General features: G+C 44.0%; 3 protein-coding genes across 5 annotated transcripts in view; 2 read left to right on the forward strand and 1 right to left on the reverse strand.

The window, feature by feature from the left end:
- Positions 1 to 6,372: 6,372 nt before the first annotated feature.
- On the forward strand, positions 6,373 to 7,535 carry LOC9629331. 2 transcript variants are annotated; one of them, XM_024663574.1, is made up of 2 exons: positions 6,373 to 6,418; positions 6,477 to 7,535. In XM_024663574.1, exon 2 carries the CDS (start codon positions 6,575 to 6,577, stop codon positions 7,412 to 7,414), a length of 840 nt encoding a protein of 279 aa, XP_024519342.1. In that variant the 5' UTR covers positions 6,373 to 6,418; positions 6,477 to 6,574; the 3' UTR covers positions 7,415 to 7,535. The 2 variants fall into 2 exon arrangements, with proteins under 2 accessions (XP_024519342.1, XP_002989813.1); XM_002989767.2 differs by having other exon boundaries at positions 6,388 to 6,418; positions 6,481 to 7,535.
- Positions 7,536 to 13,433: 5,898 nt separating this feature from the next.
- Positions 13,434 to 16,492, reverse strand: LOC9629004. Of its 2 annotated transcripts, XM_024663603.1 has the most exons (3): positions 15,369 to 16,492; positions 14,329 to 15,276; positions 13,434 to 14,274 (listed from the first exon to the last, which is right to left on the reverse strand). In XM_024663603.1, exon 1 carries the CDS (start codon positions 16,432 to 16,434, stop codon positions 15,637 to 15,639), a length of 798 nt encoding a protein of 265 aa, XP_024519371.1. In that variant the 5' UTR covers positions 16,435 to 16,492; the 3' UTR covers positions 13,434 to 14,274; positions 14,329 to 15,276; positions 15,369 to 15,636. The 2 variants fall into 2 exon arrangements, with proteins under 2 accessions (XP_024519371.1, XP_024519370.1); XM_024663602.1 differs by having other exon boundaries at positions 14,329 to 16,492.
- Positions 16,493 to 18,239: 1,747 nt separating this feature from the next.
- LOC9629334 overlaps positions 18,240 to 18,288 on the forward strand; it is a 27,368-nt gene continuing 27,319 nt past the window's right edge. Inside the window, exon 1 of the mRNA XM_024663562.1 lies at positions 18,240 to 18,275. The gene's annotated coding sequence lies outside the window, so the exon portion shown is untranslated. The remainder of the gene's footprint in view (positions 18,276 to 18,288) is intronic.

Here is an 18,288-nt window from a genome sequence, read left to right on the forward strand (position 1 = left end):
TCCGAGATGGAGTCCGAGATGGAGTCCGAGATGGAGTCCGAGATGGAGTCCGAAGTCGAGACCGGGACCGAGACCGAGACCGAGACCGAGACCGAGACCGAGATCGGGACCGAGACCGAGACCGAGGCCGAGGCCGAGACCGAGCCCGAGCCCGAGTCCGAGTCTGAATCCGAGTCCGAGTCCGAGTCCAAGTCCGAGTCCGAGTCCGGAGCCTGAGAGGGTGAAAGCCCAAAGCGTTCGTCTCCCAGACCCTGGGGGGTTTGGTGAGCTCCAAAAGTATAGTAGGGGGAGGACTGCAGTGGAGCCAGTTTGGCCAAGAAAGGCCAGTTTGGCCCAGGAAGGCCGGACCCAGTGTTGGGTGATGAGCTGCCCACTGGGAAGTCCAAGACTAGAGTGAACACAGACCGACAAGCGGGGTAGCTTGGTGTAGTGTTCAAGAGCCGGCTCTAGTTCCCCCGGGAGATCGACTGGCCGATGCTCCCAGTCCAAGTGTGGGTGGCACTACCTACTTGGATACCTGGTGTGGCTCAACGGAACCCGCTCTAAGCCCATGGCTAGAGCACCCAAGGGCAGAAGGCGAGGAGAGTACCCAGGTGGCTCGCATAAGGCCACGGTGTTCCGAAATGTTGTCCCAAAGGCCCAGACTGTGGAAAGGAAGAGGAGCAGTCCTCTGGGGTAGTGACCAAGGACACAGTCGTGTGGTGAGGAAGTCCCAAAGGACCGTGGGACTTAGTGGTCGGGCCTGTGGGTCTCGATCCAGTGGCAGTGTTGGCAAACACGGCCAGGGGCAGAAAGGGACTTAGTGGGGACTGACAGAGGGATATTGGGGAAGGCTATTCCCCTTGTCGGTGGGCATCCTAAGGATGCTAAGGAGTGGATCTGAGATGACCACTCACGGATGGTTTGCCTAGTCTTGGAGAGCCAAGACGGTGATGCAAGTGGTATTGGACTACCAGTGTGGCAAAGGTGATTGGGCATGGCCTTAGCGTAACAGGCTGCTATGTCGGTGGTACCTTTGAGTGTCGGTCATGGGATCGGACACGTGGAGCACTTGGACCAAGTGCAAATGTTGAGTGGCATGGATGCCATTCTCGGGGCTAGCAAGTCCCAAGTCCTGGATTGGACTTATGGAGGTTGTGAATGAGACTCCTCCAAGTGGTCAGAGGTGTGGTTAAGTGACTAAACTAGAATGGAAAATTTAGTCACTTACAATTGTGACTAAATTGTTGGGTGTGACCCTAAACCCTAAACCCTAAACCGCTCCGATACCAAATGTAAGCTCCTGAGTTTGGACTTCCCGGGAGGTCACCCATCCCAGTACTATTCAAACCCAAGGACGCTTAACTCCAAGTATCCCAAGACCCTTAACCGATTGGAAAAGGGGGTGCACTCTTGTTCATGGGCCCTTTCCCTCTATATTTGAACCCCATGGATCGTCTCTCAAGTCGTTCTCTTTCGTTGCTTACAGAACGTTGGATGAATTTTCGAACTAACTGGCAAGTCCAAAGTGTATGCAAGATCCCTCACACGCTGTAAAATTGTCCAAGGCCCACAATACCGTGGGGACAACTTAGCACTACCACTTCCTTTTAGAGATTGTTGTGCATCCGACAGCTTAAGGAAAACCTTGTCACCAACTTTGTACTCTTAATGACAACAATGCTCATTAGCCAATCTTTTGTCTCGTTCTTGAGCTTACTTCATGTTCAATTTTGCCAACTCAAGCTTGTCTTGCATATCCTCCAGGAAATCATAATCATGAGGAACCCAAACCAAAGCCAAATTCAAACTCACAGGAGACCTAGGCTCATAGCCATACATCGCCATAAAAGGAGACATGCCAATAGCCGATTGATGAGCGCTATTGTGAGCAAACTGAAGCAAAGGCAAGTATTTTTCCCATACTCCCTGTCGAGTCAAGTTTCCCACAAAAGACCGTAGCATATCTTCTAATAGCTGATTCATGCGCTCTATCTGCCCATCAGATTGTGGATGCTCACCACTACTCATGCTCAGTTTAGTCTCTAGTTTTTCAAAGACCGTTTGCCAAAACTTGGATGTGAACTTAGGATCCCGATCACTCACAATGTCACCCGGCAAACCATAGAGACTAAATAACTGGTCTACAAACAACTGAGCAAGTTCAGAAGCTTTTATCATTGTCTTCACAGGGAAAAAGTGAGCCATCTTCGTCAAACGATCCACAACAACCCAAATAGCATCATTTCCTCGAAAGGTTTTGGGCAAACCAGTGATAAAGTCCATCGAGATGCTATCCCATTTATTCTCGGGTACACGTAAAGGATGATAGAGGCTAGCAAGCTTCTGATGATCAACTTTGACCGCTTGGCAGGTCAAGCAACCACGTACGTACTTCTCAACATCTTACTTCATCCCAGGCCAAAAGAAATGCCTCTTCACCAACATATACGTTCTCAATACCCTCGGATGCCCAGCACTTGGCATATTATGACACTCAACCAAAATCCGTTTGATGAGTTTGTCAACACGAGGAACCACTACACGTCCCTTCTTCACCAGGATTCCATCTCGTATCTTGAATGACGCAAACTTGTCACCCTTTAAATCTGTAGAGGCGTCCCTCAACAAAACCTTCGCGCGAATATCAGTGATAAAGGAGTTGAAGTCAGCAAACTCCTTAAGCTCATCCAAGAGATCGCTGGATAGCTTCACGAACGAGATAGAATTTACCATCCTAGATAACGCCTTAGCCACCTTATTGTCACCTCCATGCTTGTACCGGATCTGAACAAACATTTCCTGCAGGAACTCTTGCCAACGAGCAAGGCGGCCTCGAAGATCCACATCTGGAGAGACTAATGAATTGAATCTACATGGAAGTCCGATCCATACAGATAATGTTGCCATTCTCAAGTAAGTCAATTCCGCTGTGTGGTATCAAACTTGTGGCTCATGAATGCGAGAGAATACCTAACTTGAAGCAATACGGCCCCAAAAGCACTATCACTCACATCATTGCCTATAATTTCCACCACAGTCACCTTATTATTCATTGATCCCTTCAGAACAATCCTTGCTCTAATGTCTAGCTTTATGGCAACGAAAACAATTGCCCTCCACCTTGTCCTTCTCTTGTTAGTCCAAACGAAGTTTCTTAGTCTCATTGCCATCTTCATGCTTCAAGCCATCATGGAATAACGACTGTTTCTTCCCCGAATATGATCTATTTTCACCTTATCCTCACAAGGATTGTGAGACCAACAACTTTCCCACAATTCCAACCAAGAATCAACCTCTTGACTATCACAAACATCCGGTGATGATTTCCATTCCATAATACCATAATCCTTGGCATGCTTGATGTACCAATGGTAATCACGGACATGAGATCGATTCAATCCTTGAGGGTCCATGCGAAGCAAGAAATCCTTAATGAGATTGACGGAATCCTTAACCTCCTTTATGTCGCTTTGAACTGCAGAAATCTGGCGTCCTTGCCGCAAAACGACATCATTAAGAGTTTCTTCCGCATCATCATGGCTATCATCACTAACGCCATACTCCTCATCAGGATCAATATCTTGCTCTCCCGCCATCCCCAAAAGAATGTGCTGCTTTGATACCAATGAAACAAACAAGAGAGTGAACCCTAGGCCAACCTCCCAACCCTTAAGGCGTTACGGCCTTAAATCCCACAGGCCATAGAATATTCTCGGAATATTTCTGTGGTTCATGTCATGATATTTCCTGGAAAGGCCAATCAATGGATCACAACGTTGACAAGAGTATATGCTGATAAGTCACCGTCACGAAAGCTGTCACAGGAATATTCTTTAGGAGATTTTCCTCATGGTATTAATCGAAAAAGTTTATCGCCTCCACAAGGCTCTGAACACTCATGGCCTTTACTTTGGCCAAGGCGTTGGCGTCAGCAGCCAAGGAATTACTGTTGAGTTTAGCGGTGAAGCTGGTGATGGTTATGGTGGCTTCCCAGGTGGTGATCTTCCCCGCCTTCTTTGTCATGGTGGCATCCGCCCAATACATATTTAACTCCGGGTTTGTGGCTGGCGACCTGAAGGAGAAGAGCGTGTACAGTGCCCGAACACTAGTGTTGTCCTCGACGTGCGCAAACGTAGGGACGTGCAGCAGCGCCTTTTGCAAAGTCTTGGTAATCTGGTTAGCGGTCTCAGTGTCGTGGGTGCGCTGCAGGTAGTCGCTGACGTCTTTCCAGATCGTGTCGCAGCTGCCAGACATGTCCTCGCTGGCCGCTGCCGTGAGGTAAACATACTGCGGGAATGTGGTGACAAGCACTGTCAGAAACTGCTGGAAATGCTTGGCCTGTTGGCTGGCCTCGGCGGGATCGGTGATGAGCTTTGGAGAGTAGTGGGCGAGTTGCATTCCAACAGCCGTAAAAGTTGCCAAGGCGTGGACATGGAACTTTGGTAGCTTGTAAACCTCGGCATTTGCTCCAGGAAGAGGCGGGGCGTTCACAGCAATAGCTACAGGAATGTAGACATCTACATCAGTGGCCACATGAGCGTCAACATGCAGGAATCGTGCTCGAGAGACCGCCTTGGAGTTGGAGCTCACGTTCCTGAACACCTCTAAAGCGTGATTGAACTCATTGTTATTCATCAGCAATGGCAGCGCCATGAATATAAAAGCGGGATAAAGAGCAGAGTGATCTAGAGACAACGAGAAAGGAGCGGATGTTCAGATGGGTAGTCATTCCAGCTTTATATACCACCAAGAGCTTGAGCATGCAAAAAACGATGTCAATTGCAATGAATGATCAAGGACATGGGGCCATCTTGAAGTTCCAAGGAATGACAGTGAAATATCACTTTCTTAATAGAATGCTATACTTTTTGAGATTGCAAGATCATAGCTAGAACTATACATCAGCCTACGTACCCTTGCAAAAAAAACATATCATAAATCATCAAGGACATGGCCCCAATATGGAATGACTGTGAAATATCACTTTTTTGACAGTTCTGCTATAGCAATGTTGAGATTGCAAGATCATAGCTGGTCCAGCATGACATTTTTTTGTTTTGCAAGGGTACGTATGTCGTCAAGAGCTGGAATGACCCATTGCAATTGACAAGTAAGTATATACCCTTGCAAAAAAAAAATGTCATGAATGATAAGGGACATGGTTTATATATAGGGCTTTAATTTCGACAACCTACTTGACAAAAGAGCCTTTAGTGGCTATTTTATCTCTATTTATCCCCCAAGGTTTTAATGATCCATGATGACAGTATATTTAAATATTATCTTATGATCACATGCGCTACATTAAAGATTGACAATGTAATATACAGCATGCTATACTTGTTGAGATTGCAAGGTCATAGCTACCAACCTATATACCCTTGCAAAAAACATTGTTATAAATTATCAAGGACATGTGGGCCCCAATCTTGAAACGAACAAGCGAGCAAACCTTATGCCAACCTCCCAACCCTTAAGGCGTTACAGCCTTATATCCCACAAGCCATAGAATATTTTAAAAATAATCCTATGGTTTCATGTCAAATCTTGCTTGGCATAACCAATACACCCTTAGCCCTCACAGAAATCATTAATTATGGCATTAGACCAGACAAGGGCTAGAAATGTACACCATCCAGCATGACATTTTTTTTTTTGCAAAGGCTTTTTGCAAGGGTATGCACGTCCTCAAGAACTGGATGCAATTGACAAGTATGTACATACCCTAGCAAAATAAAAATAAAAATAAAAAATTGTGAATGGTCAAGGACATGGGTGGTCCCCAATTTTGACAACCTCAAGAGGTCAAATTCAGCTTCATTGTTGAGATTGCAAGATCATAGCTACCAACCTACATACCCTTGCAAAAAACATTGTCATAAATTATTAAGGACATGGGCGTAGAGCTGCTACAAGTGGGCCCCAATCTCACTTATAGGAAATGATGGTGAAACATCACTTTCTTATCACTTTAGGGTGTCCTGACAAATATTAATGGTTGCCTCTGGCATAATTAATTATTTCTAAATCATTAATTATGGCATCTAGGTCCAGACAAGGGCTAGAACTGTACACCAACCTATGTGGTCCATCTTTTTATTTTTTGCAAGGGTACGTACGTCGTCAATAGCTGGAATGACCGCTCTGCCCTTGACGAGTACATGCAAAACAAATGTGTCATGAATGATCAAGGACATGAGCTTAAAGAATGACGGTGCATGCTATAAGCATGCCTAGAGTATACCAATGCAATTTTGTTTTCAGTCTCTGCAAATGGACTCACTTTTATTATGCAGCACAGATCTGGCTGTTGATAATGTCACATGTTCAAAGTTGACATACTACCAAATTCTGAGCTCCAGCTATAAAGATCCCAGTGATCCATCACGGTTAACACCAAGGCCTGTTATTTGATCTCCTTTCACGTCCAGCAATTGTGTGTTCAGTCTTTCTTTCCCCTCTCAAACCTTATTCTCACAAGTGTGCTTCTGCAGGTAGATCTTGAACAATTCCCTCTTTGCAGGAGAGCAACTCTTCTATTGACTTTCTTCTCTTTCTCAGTCAAGCTCGAGCAGGCCACAAGAGCAGAACAATGGGAAGCCTACCACAGCTTCTCAGTGAGGACGAGGCTCGACACAACCTACAGGTTTTCACTAAGTCTGCCATGATTTCAAAAGCTCGCAGCTACATCCGCTCATCTCAACCCCTGTCAGTAGTGATAGAAGTACCGACAAATAATGACATTGTTGCACCTGGGGCCGAAGTTGTGAATGGTCCTGATGACACTGCGTCGTCACAGCTGGAGTTCTACAGAAACCCCAAGTACCACACTGACGTCCTTGCCACCTTTATTGCCACAGCGATGTCTATTGCTAAATATGTTCCACTACTGACGGAGCTTACAGACCAGGCCAACAAACAATCGGAGGATTTTGCCAAATTCCTCCAGATCCTGGTGTCCACTTTCCCGCAGTATGTTAAGTTTGCAGGAGCAAGCAGCATCGCCATCGAGAACAAGTCAAGTTATAATCAGTTACTGTCAACGGTGCATGACTTCATACAGGAGACTGCTATTGACCCGTCTAAAGCTGGTGCGGGCGTGATCCAAATGATCAAGAATGCAACCCATGCCATGGATTCTACAGTAGAAGGCAGCTACAGGCGTTCACTCTATACTTCATATTCTTTCCAGGGCCGTGCTCGCAATCCCCAAACGACAATGTACTGGAGTAGTGTCAACTTGGAGAGGAACCGCAGCGGCAAGACTACGTGTGTGTCTGCTGAGCTGAAGATCGTCCGCTTTACCGTTGAGGTCATCAGTAATTCCGTGATTGCTGATGCTCATATCCTGGCAGAGGCAAAGGGCCGGGCAGCCCAGGAGATTGCGGATATCATAAATGGACATATAAATCCGTCCAAGGACAATCATTAGAGAGCTCTGTTGGGGCCGTAAGCCAAATGATAATGAATGGAAATTTGCTCTAAGTATATAGGTATATGGGAAGTATGTAAAAGGAAAATTGGTAATAAAAAAGTCCATAAATATTATTAGATGCAGTGATTAAAAAATTAATTAAGAGATCCATAAATATTTAAGTTACAAAGGTGTGAGTGGGTGACCACTCCAAGGTGGATTATAGTTTCAACACAAGCTTTATCATAGTGGATACTCTACAAGGTTGTTGCACAGTTTGTTGAAGCAGGACAATATTGCTTCCCTCTGCTCTTCTTGGCATAAAAACTTTTTGGACCAATATTCAGTTTATTTAGCATTTTACCAGGAAACTTTACATGTAATTTTCTCTCCCTTATTAAATTTGCCATCGTGAAATAATAGGTAAAGCATTAAATTAGTGGCTACCAGATTATTTGGGTATGATATGTTGTTTCTCAAACTCATCCATAGTAAACACATGTGGTTTTTTATTTGCAACGCAAGACTCTTCAAGCTAATTCCACCACTGAAGACTCGTATCTCGCAAAACCATTGGAATAACCACTAAAGCCTTTGCATCTAGAGCTCTTTAGGCAGCCAAAAACTTCTTCACATCAGCTAGTCAAGCTAAACATTTATCCACACCACCATCACTGAAAAAATTACAATCATAAGTCAATCCACTAAGGAAGGCTTCCTTAAAGCACCACCACCACTAGCCTTGAGTACCTCAACACACTCTACCATTGTAACCATCATGCCATGCATCTCCTTTCGCAACTCATGCACAACATCATGGATAGTCCAAACCCCCATAGCTTTGTCAGCTCCACCACTGACACCACTTTTGTCATTAGAACTCCAACATTCCTCTTGGTTGGCCATTGCAACCAACTCCTCTAATACCATTGCACTAAATAGCAAAAATAAAGAGGCCTAGCCCTAGTCAAAGATACACTTCCTCTTGAGATTATTCACCACCCAACCACCTTCAAGCTATCTCAAAAGCTTGACCGCACTGCCACCGCCATTGTGAGCTTTTAGGGTAAGATAAATCCCCTATAACCTTGAGCTTACCTTTGACTCACGTTGACCATGTGGTCAAAATTGGTACATAACAACCTTCCTTTCAGATTCCGAGGTGGAGAGTGAGGTGCATATGCCATGACCCTTAGGCAATAGTGTTTCTTCCCAAGGTCCCAAAGTGTGCAACACACCTAAAGACTTGGGATGTTAAAGTGGTCTATGAACAAGTTTTGTGGAACCTTGGGAAGTTAGGATCCTAGAGGCTTGGAATGCTTGGTTTGCTTGTGCATGAGAGGCTTCAATACCAAATTGTAAACCATAAATTTTTTCAAGCAAATTATTGACTCATTTCTATCCTTAATTCTAGCAAAGAATAAAAGCAGATCACTAAGTGATAGCTATGCCAGAGCAAAACCCTTCCCAGGAACTTAGGACTTAAAGTTCAACTACATTTCCCATCGATCCACCACCTTCACTTTAGCTATAGATAAGATCCCTTTGCCAAGGTCCACTTCTAGGTACCACTGTCTACTGGATCCTTACTCGCTTAGCTAGTTATTACATACATACAAGAGTGTTAGCCATTTCTCAGTAATTTCCTCAATTGCTCTCCCAAACCCATACTATAGTGGAGGACAAGCCTCCTATGGAACAAGAACCGATGGAGGAACCTATGGATGAGGTTTTGGTGCTGGAGGAGGATCCTAGTGAGGAGACCTCTAGGCAAGAATTGAGTGGTGAGGCTCCTTCCTCCATTGGTATCAAAGGGAGGTTGGTTGTGATGGCTGACCAATAGAAATGCTAGAATCCTAATGACGAAGGTGGTCACAATAGTGGAACTAATGAAGCTACAGAGGTTTGGATTACCCATGATGTTTTGTATAAGCTGCAAGCCCTCAACAAAAATTAGCAAGAGATGCAAGAGAAGATGCATGGCATAATGACTATGATGGGAGAGTGTGTTGAGATACTCAAGGTTGGTGGTGGTGGTGCTTCAAGGAAGTTTTTTTTGGTGGATGTAGCACATGTGGTTTTCACCCTTTATCCTATACTATAGGATAATTATGAAGTGGACCCTAAACCCTTTATATGCTACATATCATATACCACATGTCTAAGGATAGTGGAGTAGAATTTGAGTTTCAAGGCCTTGGGGCCACTGAATGAAAGAATGGAGCCAAACTTCCAAAATTAACCAAGGAACGAAAGAACTGAAACACGGTGCAACTCTTGAGCGTTCAACCTAAAAAGTAAAGGGACAAGAGTACGGAGCGATATAAGAACAATCCTAAAGCATCTAATATTCCAATGGTAGGACCAACATACAAAACAAAGCTAAACAGAGTCTAGTGCTATTTTAGCATACTGATGGCCTAACACGAGGATATGGGTACCATGGTATGAAACTTGGGCTTAAACCCAAGCCAAATGCAGAACAAAGACATGCATGCAAGTAGGAGTTAAACTATACCTCACATTGGTCAGCCACACTTAATCTACCCACTATCCTTATTATACATTTGGAACCCCCCCGTTGAGGAATGCACACTTTGGGCTTTCACCCCTAGTCTCTTTTAATACCAAGAGTTAGTCTTTGGAATAAGTTTGAAATATACTAAATATGGAATGGTGCTAAATTACAAATTTGGATATAGAACTAACACCATTGTGTTTAGGACAATCTTTACATTTTATAAATATGCCAATCTAGACACTTTCCATAAATAGTAAATGGGACCGAAATGAAACTAACATAAGAGGCATAATAACGAGGGTGTTTAGTAAACATAGTAAATTATCATTTAACAAATATTGAGGGACCAAACTCAATATAGGGTGTTATTTTTTTATTAAACAAGTATATAACTCGATGATGTGAGTTTAATATTTAGGTCTTGTGAAGGCAAGTTAAAGTTGCTCTACAACTAATAATTTTGTGTAAACTTCATTAAGGACTATTAACACTTCCTTTACTCGATGATAATTTAGTAATGATGGGCTTATTTTACCAAATAGTGTTGCAAAGGATTGTGTTATGGGTTTATATGGTTTTTCCATGTTGGCGTATCAACTCTATCTTTGTCAATATCATTTGGTTGCATTTATTTTGTGATGTTGGATTACATTAAGTTTTAAATGTGGTGAATCCTTCCTTGATATCTGTTATTTGTAGGTAAGTATTGTTGAAAAATTAATCTCAAATACTGAGTAAGGTATCTTTGACTTTGGTTAGCTTAGTTGCTAAAGGATTTAAAGTAGTGATTCATTCTTGCTTTCTTTTAGTTTTATTTTGATATTGATGGCATTGAAGTGATGCTTTATCATTGACATTGTTGATGTTGAGATTCACAAGATTGATATTGAGTTTCGCTAGTTTTAATGTAAATAGTATTAATGATTTAGTTATAGCTTTGTGTTATTGGCATTCATATATTTGCCAGCTAGTAACTATATTATCATTCAAACAAACTGAGTAGCAAGTTGAGTTAATTATATTCTAGATAACATTGTTTAGTAGGGGTTGAGATTTGGCTTTTCCTTGAAAAGTGATTTATGGACTATACTAGTTTTACGAGAGGAAAAGTTAGTGATCGATATTAAAGTTGGTTTTTTGTTAGATTTGAGTTGAGAATAAATCGATCATCGATAATTCTTTTTGTGTTTGTTATAAAGTGAGTTACATTTTATAGAATATAGATTCATGGAAGATTGGTTTGGTAATGACTTATTTAGCATAACTTTATTATGCTTATATTTTATATTGATGCAAACATGCTTTTCATTAGCTTTAGCATCATAAATTTAGCTTTTTGACGTGTTGAGGAAGATATTGTGGGTTGTACCGTGATTTTTTCTTTAACATTGACATTAGTTCATGCAAGATTTGTGACCATGATTAAGTGAGACTTGGCTATAGATTTCTTCGAACTTTTAATTCTTTAAGTTTTATGTTCATTATTCCATTTGTTAAAAGTTTTTGGGGAAGGCATTTTGGCTTATTATCTTCAATATTAAAGCTAGTATTTTGCATCTAGCAATCATTAGTGATGATTGACTATCATTCAAGCTAATTAATTATCCTTGACAAAGTTTTGCTTAATTGTTGTTAATATAGAATGATTTGTCCTTTTTCGGGATAGTGGATTGACCGGGACTTGTGACCATGATGTTGTTACTTGTTTGTGATCTGCCAGAGGTTTACATCCAAATAAGGAAATGATCGTATTATTGTTCTTTCAAGTTTATCAAACAGCTAATACATTTTCTTTCCTTGACTTCCTCATCTATACTGATGTTGATATTGTTGTTGTTATTACTTTTGTTCTTGCCTATTTGATTATACATCTTTGGAGAGTTCCTCAAAGACCTGAACATGGTCGGCATCAATCTCCCGAAAATCCTCAAAGACAGCCTAATCTCCAATGGTAGGATACAGATCAAATCCTGAATTCTGTTGACAGCATTAGCATCCAAAGACAACAGACCCCTTCTGCCTGAGGTAGACACAACACATTCTGAAAAGTGGCAAACACAAAAAGTAGAAACACCAAAGCAGCCTGGCTTAAATGCATTAGTGTTTAAATGCAGTAATTCATACATTAATATATCAAGAGAGTGATTACGATTGATGATCTTGCTGTGGTCTATGTATGGCCCCGCTACAGATTTGCAAGACCCTAGCCAAAGAAAAAGCAAAGGAATTACATGGCTGCTAAAACCACTTCATCTATAGATGCTGTTGAGCTTGGTGTGCTGGAACACCTCAAATTCCTTCCAGGAGTCAATTAAGTCACACAACGTTCGTATCTTCCCCTGAATTTCATCGTCCATCCTGTGATACCAATCACCCTAAACCAACACCAGAAACATCAAGATGTTGCCACCTTTGAAATGTATCCTCCTGCCCAGAGTTGGTCCCAAGAGCATCGACGACATGGAAAACACTCGTTTAGCTTTTGCAAGATTGTCTTGATTGCAAAGTGTATTGGCAAGGAGACAAGGTTTCTTTGAGGGATTGAGTCAAAAACATATTTCACCGCACTGGGCATTTGCTCGGAGCATTCCAGTCCACCCCATAACATCGTGCTGTGGCAGTCTCTCATATATGCCTCTCGCAAGATTAGTGCAGCCATGCTGCGCAAAAGAGTTGACAGGTGTTGCCCATGACACGGAATCTCTCTGCGTCATCCTCGCAAAGAACTTTTGTGCTTGCATCCGCAGCGATCATAGAGTTCCGTAGAACTGGATTGCTCAGTATTTTTGTGTGTGAGAATCATGATCTCGTTCCATCCTGACAACAGCTTCTTTGCTTCGAGAATCACATTCCACGACACAGAGTCTCTCAGGCATGTTTTCAAATTGGTTTCTAGCCTCGCTAATCATTCCAGCTTTCGCAAATAGCATTCATGCAAACTACGTGCCACTCTGGAATTCGATAAAAAACAAGCCTCGCTACGTGAATTTGCCGGCTTTGGGCATTTGCTGAAAGAAGCGCATTCATTCTTCCCGGGCATGGACTCCAAGACGCGCTTGGCCTCGTGAAGCTGCTGGTTGTGAATGTAGGCCTGGAGTGTCGATTTCCCGCTGGGATTCCTGCGGTCCAGTGTCGATCGACAGAGGGATTCCATCCGTGGTCTCGAATGCGTCCAGAGCACGAGGGATTCTTCGCCAGGTGACGCCCAAGATCCAAGCGTTCCAGGCAACTACATTCTCGCCTCAACCAGGCAGCCAGACATGCCCATCAAGCTGCAAGGAACGTAGAGATCACTGTGCTGCTTGGCTCTCTGCGAGGCTTGCGCTCCTTGATTCCCTCCACTCGGGCACAATGGAGCTTGTTCCTGGAAGCCATTCTAGTCTTGCTCGCTTGCCTGAGCCCAGCAGCGCCTTCCATGGTTAGCACGCTTATGGAACAATATCCTTGTGGAGCGGATCAACGCTGCCTTTGTGCCCGTGCTCGCAGTGCACAAAGGGCTCGAGTTTTAGTTCCATCTCGATAAACAATAAGTTTGTTTTCCAGGTGATTAGATTCTGGAGATAAACAATAGGCAGCGCAAAACTTTTGAGAAGAGAAAGCTGTTCTCTCTCCCAAGTCTTAGAATTTTCTCTCCCGGATCGACGACGCTGTCGAGAGAATCTGGAGCACAGCAGCGATTCTCGCAGTTTGAAACGAAAAAGTCGTGAAACTCGTCACGATATCTCAATAGCTTCTTGTTCTTGCTCAAGTTCCTCGAAAAACTCTTCGAGCGCTCTCTCGTCTCCTGCCCGAGTAGCAAGGCCGATGGCACGGGTCCATAGCCACCAGGCAGCGTACGTGTTGGCCAGAAGCATGCACGACTGCGTCTTCTTGTCTGGAGCGAAATGGTTGATGTAGTTTGTCACCCGCAGTGCTCGAGCGATGTCGCTGTGCGTTTTGCAGGCACTCGGCTCGAACGGCATGTTGCAAATCATATCCTCGGCGATTTCCAAACGCCCCGCTCTTCCCAGAACGTCGAGGAAGCAACCATAGCACTCGTTTGCAAAGCTAACTCCATAGTCCCCTATTATACAAAGAAAGCCAAACCAGTCAGTCAGCCCCACACCATCGCCACCGCGTCCTGCTCGCTCAGATCCATTGACAAGCTTAGCTCCCTAGCACTGAGCTTGAGCTTGCAAACTTCCTGCTCCAGCTTGTGTATCTCGTCCCTGTGAGCCCGCAAGTCCGCCTCGGACTTCCTCTGTATCCTTTCCACTCTTTGCTTGGCCGCCGCTTCGGCTTTCTCCCTGGCTAGTTTCTCGGCCTCCAAACGCAAGAGTGCCTCGTCTTTGGCCTTCTTGTCTTGCCTGCTCCTACCCTGTGTAGTGTTCATGGAAGTTAACACATGAATGCAAGGGAAGTATATGCGTACCTCGGCTTGGTGCTGGGACTCTTGTATTTCTGATGTATATGGTCAATCCACCTGTCGCGCAAACAGGTTTGCCGCTCTTTTCTCTCTTTACACTGCCTTTGTGTCCTTTCACTGCTCTTTTGATCCCTTTGACAGAGTGCCAACTCCGACATCCAGGTGACGGCGTCCTTGAATTGGACCCCCTGGAAGAGCGGCAGACGCCTTGGGAGCCTTCCACAAGATGGAAGATTGAGATGTTTTCTCGTGGAACATTGCGACGGCGGCATTTGCCCGATGCGAGAAGCGGTGGCACTCATGCTTCTTCATTCAACGCCTCAGATCCACGCGGTATTCGTCGCCGCTGGCCTAAGATAATGAGCTCGCATTTGCCCCACTGGTCTCCCACGAGGTTCTGCCAGCCAGCTCCTGCAAGCTTTCGCCCAGGATCTTGGGAAGCTGAAAGCTGAGGCACACAAGCAAGTACCGCAGAATCTCCATCGCCACAGTGCTGCTCAACGTCTACGGCAAGCTCACGCCACGATCAGCAGCCGCACTTTCCATACATTTCCATGACGAGATTAGCGAGGCCGCTGGAGACGATTTCCTCCCAGAGATCTGTGCTCACCGACCGCATCCTTGACAAGGCGTCCGCTCCTCATTCCTGCAAATCGGAAGGATAACTTACACACAAGCAATCGAGATTTATTCTTTCCTTTGCGTGATCTTATGCGTGAAAGACTTTCCCTTCGAAACTCCTGTGCAATGGAGCAAGCACCAAAGGTGTGTTAGAGGGAAACCAAAATCAACGTTTTCTGGTGATCTTCTCATTCCAGGTATCTCGCAGAGCAGCTCTTCCAAGGGCCCGTCTTTGTATGCGACTATCAAAACGCGTTTCATAGCGATGATGGCCAGATGGCGGCATGCTAGTGCGCGAGGCGGGAAAAGGCTCCCTCCCACAAGCTCGCCGACCTGGAAGAAAAACACGACTTTCAAGAGCTCTGGCTTTGATTCTCCTGGGGAGCCAGATGCAAAGGTATGGGGATTTGAGAGTTTCGTAAGACCTCCGGGCCACTGAAATGGTGTGCTTGATTCTTGCAGGCTCGTATGTAGAAGAACTACATACGAGTGGTACTGGATTGGCGACGATGGGATCGTGAAGCACTCTGGATTCGGGCTGGGATTTGAGAGGATGAGTAGAGAACATCGGGGATGTGATATTTCCTGGAAAGGCCAATCAATGGATCACAACGTTGACAAGAGTATATGCTGATAAGTCACCGTCACGAAAGCTGTCACAGGAATATTCTTTAGGAGATTTTCCTCATGGTATTAATCGAAAAAGTTTATCGCCTCCACAAGGCTCTGAACACTCATGGCCTTTACTTTGGCCAAGGCGTTGGCGTCAGCAGCCAAGGAATTACTGTTGAGTTTAGCGGTGAAGCTGGTGATGGTTATGGTGGCTTCCCAGGTGGTGATCTTCCCCGCCTTCTTTGTCATGGTGGCGTCCGCCCAATACATATTTAACTCCGGGTTTGTGGCTGGCGACCTGAAGGAGAAGAGCGTGTACAGCGCCCGAACACTAGTGTTGTCCTCGACGTGCGCAAGCGTAGGGACGTGCAGCAGCGCCTTTTGCAAAGTCTTGGTAATCTGGTTAGCGGTCTCAGTGTCGTGGGTGCGCTGCAGGTAGTCGCTGACGTCTTTCCAGATCGTGTCGCAGCTGCCAGACATGTCCTCGCTGGCCGCTGCCGTGAGGTAAACATACTGCGGGAATGTGGTGACAAGCACTGTCAGAAACTGCTGGAAATGCTTGGCCTGTTGGCTGGCCTCGGCGGGATCGGTGATGAGCTTTGGAGAGTAGTGGGCGAGTTGCATTCCAACAGCCGTAAAAGTTGCCAAGGCGTGGACATGGAACTTTGGTAGCTTGTAAACCTCGGCATTTGCTCCAGGAAGAGGCGGGGCGTTCACAGCAATAGCTACAGGAATGTAGACATCTACATCAGTGGCCACATGAGCGTCAACATGCAGGAATCGTGCTCGAGAGACCGCCTTGGAGTTGGAGCTCACGTTCCTGAACACCTCTAAAGCGTGATTGAACTCATTGTTATTCATCAGCAATGGCAGCGCCATGAATATAAAAGCGGGATAAAGAGCAGAGTGATCTAGAGACAACGAGAAAGGAGCGGATGTTCAGATGGGTAGTCATTCCAGCTTTATATACCACCAAGAGCTTGAGCATGCAAAAAACGATGTCAATTGCAATGAATGATCAAGGACATGGGGCCATCTTGAAGTTCCAAGGAATGACAGTGAAATATCACTTTCTTAATAGAATGCTATACTTTTTGAGATTGCAAGATCATAGCTAGAACTATACATCAGCCTACGTACCCTTGCAAAAAAAACATATCATAAATCATCAAGGACATGGCCCCAATATGGAATGACTGTGAAATATCACTTTTTTGACAGTTATGCTATAGCAATGTTGAGATTGCAAGATCATAGCTGGTCCAGCATGACATTTTTTTGTTTTGCAAGGGTACGTATGTCGTCAAGAGCTGGAATGACCCATTGCAATTGACAAGTAAGTATATACCCTTGCAAAAAAAAAATGTCATGAATGATAAGGGACATGGTTTATATATAGGGCTTTAATTTCGACAACCTACTTGACAAAAGAGCCTTTAGTGGCTATTTTATCTCTATTTATCCCCCAAGGTTTTAATGATCCATGATGACAGTATATTTAAATATTATCTTATGATCACATGCGCTACATTAAAGATTGACAATGTAATATACAGCATGCTATACTTGTTGAGATTGCAAGGTCATAGCTACCAACCTATATACCCTTGCAAAAAACATTGTTATAAATTATCAAGGACATGTGGGCCCCAATCTTGAAACGAACAAGCGAGCAAACCTTATGCCAACCTCCCAACCCTTAAGGCGTTACAGCCTTATATCCCACAAGCCATAGAATATTTTAAAAATAATCCTATGGTTTCATGTCAAATCTTGCTTGGCATAACCAATACACCCTTAGCCCTCACAGAAATCATTAATTATGGCATTAGACCAGACAAGGGCTAGAAATGTACACCATCCAGCATGACATTTTTTTTTTTGCAAAGGCTTTTTGCAAGGGTATGCACGTCCTCAAGAACTGGATGCAATTGACAAGTATGTACATACCCTAGCAAAATAAAAATAAAAATAAAAAATTGTGAATGGTCAAGGACATGGGTGGTCCCCAATTTTGACAACCTCAAGAGGTCAAATTCAGCTTCATTGTTGAGATTGCAAGATCATAGCTACCAACCTACATACCCTTGCAAAAAACATTGTCATAAATTATTAAGGACATGGGCGTAGAGCTGCTACAAGTGGGCCCCAATCTCACTTATAAGAAATGATGGTGAAACATCACTTTCTTATCACTTTAGGGTGTCCTGACAAATATTAATGGTTGCCTCTGGCATAATTAATTATTTCTAAATCATTAATTATGGCATCTAGGTCCAGACAAGGGCTAGAACTGTACACCAACCTATGTGGTCCATCTTTTTATTTTTTGCAAGGGTACGTACGTCGTCAATAGCTGGAATGACCGCTCTGCCCTTGACGAGTACATGCAAAACAAATGTGTCATGAATGATCAAGGACATGAGCTTAAAGAATGACGGTGCATGCTATAAGCATGCCTAGAGTATACCAATGCAATTTTGTTTTCAGTCTCTGCAAATGGACTCACTTTTATTATGCAGCACAGATCTGGCTGTTGATAATGTCACATGTTCAAAGTTGACATACTACCAAATTCTGAGCTCCAGCTATAAAGATCCCAGTGATCCATCACGGTTAACACCAAGGCCTGTTATTTGATCTCCTTTCACGTCCAGCAATTGTGTGTTCAGTCTTTCTTTCCCCTCTCAAACCTTATTCTCACAAGTGTGCTTCTGCAGGTGTATCTTGAAC

This window comes from Selaginella moellendorffii, unplaced genomic scaffold (genome assembly GCF_000143415.4).
Source record: "Selaginella moellendorffii unplaced genomic scaffold, v1.0 SELMOscaffold_101, whole genome shotgun sequence".
Lineage (NCBI taxonomy): Eukaryota > Viridiplantae > Streptophyta > Lycopodiopsida > Selaginellales > Selaginellaceae > Selaginella > Selaginella moellendorffii.